This window comes from Solanum pennellii, chromosome 12 (assembly GCF_001406875.1).
Source record: "Solanum pennellii chromosome 12, SPENNV200".
NCBI classification, from domain to species: Eukaryota; Viridiplantae; Streptophyta; class Magnoliopsida; order Solanales; family Solanaceae; genus Solanum; species Solanum pennellii.
Genome location: NC_028648.1, coordinates 57,122,597 through 57,131,117, shown reverse-complemented (window position 1 = coordinate 57,131,117; position 8,521 = coordinate 57,122,597). Strand labels below are relative to the sequence as shown.

At 26.9% G+C, this 8,521-nt stretch overlaps 1 protein-coding gene across 1 annotated transcript; it reads right to left on the bottom strand.

Annotated features, from left to right (window-relative positions):
- Positions 1–358: 358 nt before the first annotated feature.
- LOC107005580 (4-coumarate--CoA ligase 2-like) lies at positions 359–6,307 on the bottom strand. The gene is made up of 6 exons (XM_015204219.2): positions 5,931–6,307; positions 5,094–5,821; positions 4,223–4,421; positions 2,468–2,681; positions 2,097–2,199; positions 359–666 (listed from the first exon to the last, which is right to left on the bottom strand). Exons 1-6 carry the CDS (start codon positions 6,211–6,213, stop codon positions 547–549), a joined length of 1,647 nt encoding a protein of 548 aa, XP_015059705.1. The 5' UTR covers positions 6,214–6,307; the 3' UTR covers positions 359–546.
- Positions 6,308–8,521: the final 2,214 nt, after the last annotated feature.

Below are 8,521 nucleotides of genomic sequence, written 5' to 3'. Positions count from 1 at the left end.
AAATGAGAGAAAATTGTATATATACGTATCTTTTCGTTCCCCTCTCCCAGATCTCTCTCACCACTCTCTCAGATCTCGCTCGCCACTCTCAATCGTCTATCTCACTTTATACAAACGCAAATGTATAAATTGCATTTTTTTGGTATAAAGCGAGAAAAAATCATATAGACAAATACAAATACATATTCTTTGTACGCACTTGTAATTATACAAATACAAATCTTCCGCTGCTCAATTTTCTTTTGTCTTTCTCGCTTATACAAACACATATTATATAATTGATTCTTTGTATATCTATATTGAAATAGATTATACAATTATTTTTTGTATATGTACAGCGAAATACACATATTAATAGTCATAACAAACATAATGTTTATTATGGAACGCAATTATACAAGTTATAATTATAATATATAAATATAATTTTTATATTTACTAAATATAAAAATTGCGCAAAATTTAAATAATTTGATGACTGACTAACTTTTTTTTATATAAAGACTAATGTAATATAAGACATAATTGGCCCCAAAGACCAAGATGTTAATTAGGAAGCTCAGCAGCCAGTCTTGCTCTTAAATCTTTTCGAAGTATTTTGCCTGATGGAGATTTAGGAATCACATCCACAAAAAATATCCTCTTTATTCTCTTATAAAATATCACCTAAAAATAAATAAATAAATAAATAAATAAAAAGGTTAGCATAATAAAAACAAACAGTCTAATGAATATTGCTTTTTAAATACTTTATATATATAAATAATTTAAATTTTTTAAAATTTAGTATAGAAAGCATTATCTATGTTTAAAAGGGAATGGTTGATTTTGAAATACTATGAAAAACTATTGAATTTTTGCAGAAGTAAATTAGACATCTATCTTCTAATAATTTTGAGATAAAAAGTTATTGTATATTTTAAAAATATTAAGAAGTACTTAAAAATAATTAAAATAGAAAAAAGTATTTTAAAATTTCCTAATCAAAGCAAAGTTATTTACTCAAAAAAAGTTATTGTATATTTTAAAAATATTAAGAAGTACTTAAAAATAATTAAAATAAAAAAAAAATTGAAATTCCCTAATCAAAGCAAAGTTATTTAACTTCTGATCCAAAAACTTTTTCATTTTGACAAACTGAACTTGTTTCCGAAATATTTGACACTTTTGAAGAATTAAGTGTTTTATTCTTATTGTACTAATTAGTGGCTTAATTAATAATTGAGTTGTTTAAAGAGACATATATAAAAGGTAATTTTGATGCTTTTATGGTTATCATTATTTTGACTTTGTTGGGAGGTCAAAAATCTTTACTATGAGTAAAAAAATATATTTTTTGAAAAATTAAAGTGGTTGGTTAATCAGTTAAATTGATTTTAAATAAAAGTAGAAGTAATTTTCTATTGTTAGGAAGTAGTTGAATTTTCTTCTTCTTAAAAAAGCAAAGATGGAAGTAAAAAATTATTTATTTTAAGACCAAATTATGCATGTCATCTATACATATTTATCAATATATTCCGTATATTTTTTTTGCATATTTTTGTGGTGGGATTTAATTTGGCGAAATAATTATAAATTTATTTTGCTTAATATTTTTAATATTGATAAATTATCATATTAATATTATATCAATATCTAATTTGTTTTTTTATTCATCTAGAGATAATATTGATTGAAAATTTGACTATGTACATTTTAGTTTAATAATAATTTAACTAATAGATTTATAATAAATATTTAAAATATTTTTTTTATAACTAATCTTAATATTAAAATTGCATTGATACTTGTCTTTTTTCATAATTTGACTTTCAAAAATACTTTTACAAAAAAAAATTAGTCAAACGCAATTTGATTATTTAAAAACATTTTTCAAATGAATAAACCAAACATAAATTACTTTTTTTCAAAAACACTTTTCATATGAATAAACCAAACGCAAGTTACTTTTTTCAAAAAATATTTTTTATCAAAAGCTATATTGAAAAATACTTTTAAAAATAAACAGTCGTAGCAGCAATACCAAACAAGCTCTATAAGGGAATGGAAATGGAGAAGAACCAAGAATTTAATTTTAAAAAATGAATGATACTCACCTGCTTAGAGATAAAATCCTTGATTTCATCCTCAGTAATGGTGGATCCATTTGATCTAACAACAAAAGCCACTGGAACTTCCCCTGCTTGCTCATCTTTCATGCTGTCAAAATAAATAATCATGAATTTTTTAGGTTTTTTCACTGTTCAAAATAATTAAATAATTTAGTTTTCATGTTTGTTCGATATTTTTCAGAAGATAAAATACATTACTTGCAAAGTTATATTTATAATTTCATAAAGGACAATATTGAAAAGTATGATTAAAATTATGTCCTAAATGTTTTTCGTAATAAGTATTCACACAGTGCAATATGTCTCACAAATTCAGTTAATATAAAATTGAAAGAGTCGAATTTAGTGAGACTTACGATACAACAGCAGTATCTGAAATACTAGAAAGATTAAGAAGAAGTGCTTCAAGCTCAGCAGGTGCTACTTGAAATCCTTTATATTTTATCAATTCCTTTAATCGATCCACAATAAAGAGCTCATCATCATCGTCAATATAGCCTATATCACCACTATGTAACCATCCTTGTTTATCTATTGTTCTTTTAGTTGCCTCAGGATCATTTAAATAACCTACATTAATTAATAAGAAAAAGTTACACATTTAGGATAAAAAATTAAATGAAATTTGAATGACGTTTAATCATATATTTTAAAAGAACTCAAAAAATTCTTACTCCACTTAACTTTTTCCCCACTCATGATGTTTTGCTTGTCTCACCACTTTTTCTATATCACTATTAATTAGTGGACAACCCACTCAATTCTTTCATCCCTCTAGTGGTATTCGAAAGGTGACCCCTTATTCATCAGTTGTACGAAAGTTTTATTGCGTTTTATTTATATCTAATTTAATTTATTCATCGATATATCAAATTATCTTGAATAGGATCGTGGGTCTCTCATATGTCTATTTCGTTCTTCTAGGACAAGTGAATACAATCATCTCTTCTACAATTATTTTCATTTTTGACACTTTCAAGCATCGCTTTGGACAAAAAAAATAATTTATCAAATCCAAACTTCTTTTTCTCCATAAATTTCACATTACATTACATAGAGGATAATGGATAAAGAAAGGTCTATTGTTTGAGCTAAATTAGAAAGTCTTTTACCACTTAATTGAAAAGGCAAGTCTACTTTCCTTAAATTGAACAGCTAATTATTTTCTATTCATAATTAATTGTCATTGAATATTGAAAAAGTTTATTTTTAGTCACGTTATATGAGTTATGCTCATAACGTGTGGTATTAAGAATTAATCACTCACCTCTCAAGACATGGCTTGCACTTTATTTAACTTGTTTTCAACTTTTTGAGAGAAATATATGTTGATGAAAATGGATATTAAATTACAAATATGTTGACTTTAGTTAATAAATATGGGTTAAGACTATTTTACCTAATTCATTTCTTACTCATATTCATATGATAAATTATAATTTTATTTTTTTAGCTGATTTAATTCTTTTTTAATCCACTCAAATTTAATTTAATTCGTTCATTTGCCATCACTAGTTTAAAAAAAAGTGCCTCCACACATTGTATGTCTATTTGAGGACAATTATGGAGTTATGGAGGACAACTAGGTAGGCATTTATTTTATTATTATTTACTCACACAAGCTTGCTGTTGCTAATTTTGTATTTGAAGAAGTTCTATTACATGCACCTTTGTCATATAATATTAATTTGACCTACTGAATGCTTGGATAGAAATTAAATGTACTTTATCATATGTCAATATAATATGATTTTAGTAGGATTAGCTAAATCCACAACAATAGTATACTTCTGATTTGTTTTATAATATAACATATTAAAGATTATCTAACACTATGAAGTCATTAGAAGTGCAAATAATTGATTGATTATATATTAACTTTGATTAGGCAACATGGATATGATATAACAGATATGTTACTTATAGTTATGATTATATAAAAATTATTTATATTGTCATGTATCAATCAACCTATATAAATATATTTAATTTAACCAATGATCACAATTATTATATGATACATTATTCTACGTGCATGCCACAATTGTTGCATTTATGTAAAGAAAATTGAGGATAAAAGTGTGCAATTAATAATTTAATGTAAAACTAACCTTTCATAATTTGGTCACCTCTAATGCAAATTTCTCCTGGTTTATTTCGCGGAAGAGAAATACCAGTGTCTGGATCCACAATTTTCATCTCAGCATTCCTTATTACTGTGCCACATGCCCCTGATTTTATCTCAAAAGGTTCTTTTGCGAATGCTAAGCACATTGTTATCGGTGCACCGGCTTCCGTCATTCCATAACCCTATTCAGTTAAGAGTTTAAATTCTATACACACGTATATTATCATAAATATACTTGTGAATCTATTTTGATAAACTAATAAAAATGTACTTAGCTATTTTTTAATATATATAATCAAGTTATTAAATAGTAAGAAAAGGATAGTTGTTCATTTTACTTTTTTTTTTTTAAGTATAGCCCTTATCTAGTTTGGGAGAAAAAAAAGAAGAAGAAGAGGATAACCATTTTCTTAGGGGAGGAAAAAAAGAAAGAATGATAACCCCTTTCCACCAACATTTTCAAGAATAGACGTTTACCTAATATCATATATATATCTAATAAGTATCCAAAGATAATAAAAAATATTTAGGTAAGAAGTCCCTCGATTTCAATCGATCCTATCTACCAATTTCACAAAAGCAACGAAGAAAAAATCTTGTACAATTGGTTTGACATCGATTTTCCTTCTAAAAAAAATTGATCTAGTCCATCAATTTGAGAACCCCAAACATTTGGACAACACATATTCAACTTGTGGATTTTTAATCTTAAAAGAATGATAACATAAACACTTGACAAATAATATAGATATTAAACTCGAAAAATGATGATAGTTTAAGAGTTATTTAAACTAATAATGAAAGTAACTTTTTCCTTTTTACCTTATAAAATAAGGATGTAATGATAATCTTACCTGACCAAGTTTAGCATTAGGAAATTTGATTCCAACTACCTCTTCAAGCTTCTTTCCTAATGGTGCTGCCCCAGAAATGACTATCCTTACTGATGAAAGGTCATAATTATCAACTACTTGACTTTTAGCAATAGCCAAAATTATAGGTGGTACAAAAGGTCCAATTGTGACTTTGTACTTTTGTACCAATTCCAAGCATGTAACAACATCAAATTTCTTCATAAGCAAGATTGTTGCTCCAACTCTTAATCCACAAAGTAGGACAGAATCCAAGGCATAAATGTGAAATAAAGGCGAGATACAAAGTATCACATCTTCACTATGAAAAAACAAAGTTGGATTTTCACCATCAACTTGTTGTGCCACACTAGTGACTAGTCCCTTGTTTGTCAACATGACCCCTTTTGGTAGCCCCGTGGTCCCCGATGAGTATGGTAATGCCACCACATCATCCGGATGGATTTCCACCTCAGGCTGGTGGTCATGTTTAGAGGTGAATCCAGAATTTGAAATCAGGTCTGAGAAATGTAAGTAGCCCTCAGACGATGAGTGGCCATCAATGCAAATGACCTTCACATCATTCTCAAATGCATAGTCCTTCACTTTGTTGAAATTACATTCTTGTGTGATAATAAGCTTGGCATTTGAGGCTTTGGCTTGTTTCATCACCTCTACTTGTGTAAACAAAGGGTTTGCCATTGTGGAAATAGCTCCAATATATGATGCACCTATGAAGGAATTAAAATCATTTCATTTCTTTAGAATCGCATTAAAATAACTAGCAACGTCCCTGTTTATAGTAATATGAAATCTATTTTGATACGAATCAATACTAACCTAAGAAGGTGAATACAAATTCAGGTGAATTAGGCAAGAGGATCATTATTGTATCCTTTTGTTGAATCCCTAACTTGTTAAGACCAATTGCAACTTTTCTTGAAGTGAGCTCAACATCAGCATATGTGTAAATTTGATCATTGGATCCATTGATCAAACATGGACGATTATTGAATTGTGAAATGTTTTGGAAGCAATAAGTATGTAAAGGAAGATGATTAGGGATGATAATATCAGGGAGTTTCGATTTAAAAATTATGTCTCCTACTTGATTTGGATCCATCTTCAATTTCAACTTGAAAAAATTGAAGAAATAGATTTTGAGATAAAAGGGTATAAGGATTTGTTGAAAGATAAAAGGGATGTATAATGGAAACATCTTATTTAACTTTATTTGGAGTAGCCACTAAATCATATTAAAATATATTTTATTAAATTAAATACTAATTGTATGGAGATCAACTATCTCTCTTTGTAACTGCCTATGTTGAACATAAAACAAGCATGAATTGAAGACTCAAAAATACAGACTCTCTTTATTTTTTTTAGTTGTTATATTGCGTTTTTTCAAAATAAATTTGGCTAAATTATAAAGATAAATTTAATTATATTAATTAGTCAATTTAACTAATTTTCAATGCAAATTAATTTTATAAATTCAATTTTTTAAAATAAAATTTTAGATATTCAATAACTATATGAAAAGTAATATAATTGTTATCTTTTCCATATCAATATGATAAAAAAATGTATTTCAAAATATTAATCAAAATTTAAATCTTTGACTTTCACTAGTCGAAATTTAAATCTTTAACTCTCGAAAAGGAAAATATGACAACTAAACAGAAATGAAAGGAGTAATAAGTAATCTATTTGTCCTGAATACGGAGTATAATTAAAAGTAACTTTTCTATTTGAAATCTGTGGATTAAAATAAATTATAGATATTTGTATAATTATAAAGAGATGACGGTCAAAAACATACCTGGCCTATTACTTTTTTATGAATTTCACATCTCAACTATTTGTTATTCTTTTTACCTATCTGAATTATCACTATCTATGTATTAAAATATAGATGATTTTTTGGAGTACTAATTAAATATATAAATAGTGATAGTTTAGGTAAGGAAACAATGAATAGTTGAAGTATTTGTAGTTCGGGTATTATTTTTTCTTAGATCATTAACGAAAATATATATTATCTCATTAAGATTATATGAGAAGTTTCAAGTTAAATAATTATTAAATATAAAAAAAGTCATTCTTTTTAGATCGATAAAACAAAGAAGTGCCAATTAAGTAACTAATAACATTACTCCTCTATTTGACATTTTATGTATCTTAATTTGATTGAATACGAACGCTACTTTAACTAAGAATATGTATAATAACATCAAATGCCCTTTTGACTAAGCTTGTGATTTAAAGGGTATTATAATTATTATCATAACTACACTAATTTAAAAACTATTTAGCATCGAGTGTGTACATAAATTTGTACATTTAGAGCCTGTTTGGCTCAGCTTAAAAGCTGGTCAAACTGACTTAAAAGCTGATTTTTGACTTATTTAGCTGTTTGGCAATACTCAAAATAACTTATTTTAAGTTAAAAAAAACTTATTTTAAGCCAAAAGTTAAAAGCTGGGGTAGGGGTGCTTTTTTTTTTAGCTTATAAGCTGTTTTAAGTTGACCACATTTTTATCTTTTTGCCTTTAATATTTTTATGCAATCTCCAAATTACCCACATAACCCTAACATCTCTTTCTTCCATTTTTCCCTTTTCACGTTTGGTATAGCAACTTCAGCACTTTTATCCAAACACATAACTGCTTATTTTAAAAATAAGTTTCAGCACTTTCAAAAGTACTTTTTTAAAGCTGCTTTTATTAAGCCCATCCAAACGGGCCCTTAGACTTATCAATAAGGGATTTTCAAATTTCACCAACCACTTTGACTTGCCAGAATTGGATGGACGTTGACCGGCCGTCGATGGGCAACTGTTTCACCTACACTTTCTCTTTGTATATTAATTATCATATTTCTTTTTCAAGATTAATCTTTAAAGTTAATGTGAGTTAAATTAATCATTCAACATTTTAAATTTACAATTTAGATATTAAAAAGTTATATAAAAAATAATATTATATTCATATATATTGAACAAATATATCTTAAAATATTGCATCAAAGTTAATTTAATTTAACATTAGGTAAATTATTGGTTTTTTTGTAATAAATAATTTTTTAATATGTTGGTGTAATCAAATAGAAGTTGAGATTGACCATCCGTTTAATTACCCCAATTTTCAACTATTTGAATGGTTCCTTTTAAATTAGGCGTTTAATGCCGCAAATTATCTTTCACTTCAAAATTCTTTATTCCAAGTCTATGTCACCTCCTTCCACTAACATTTGAACTACTACTTTTTATTTAATTTTTGTTGTTCATGATCAACATTATGTCCATGCTCCACCTCCAATATTCCACTACCATCGATATAATAGGTTGTCAACTTCATTTTCAATCCAAAAGTTCTATTTCGGGATAATCTTAATTAGAGATTTATTATGAACTATATTATATGGAT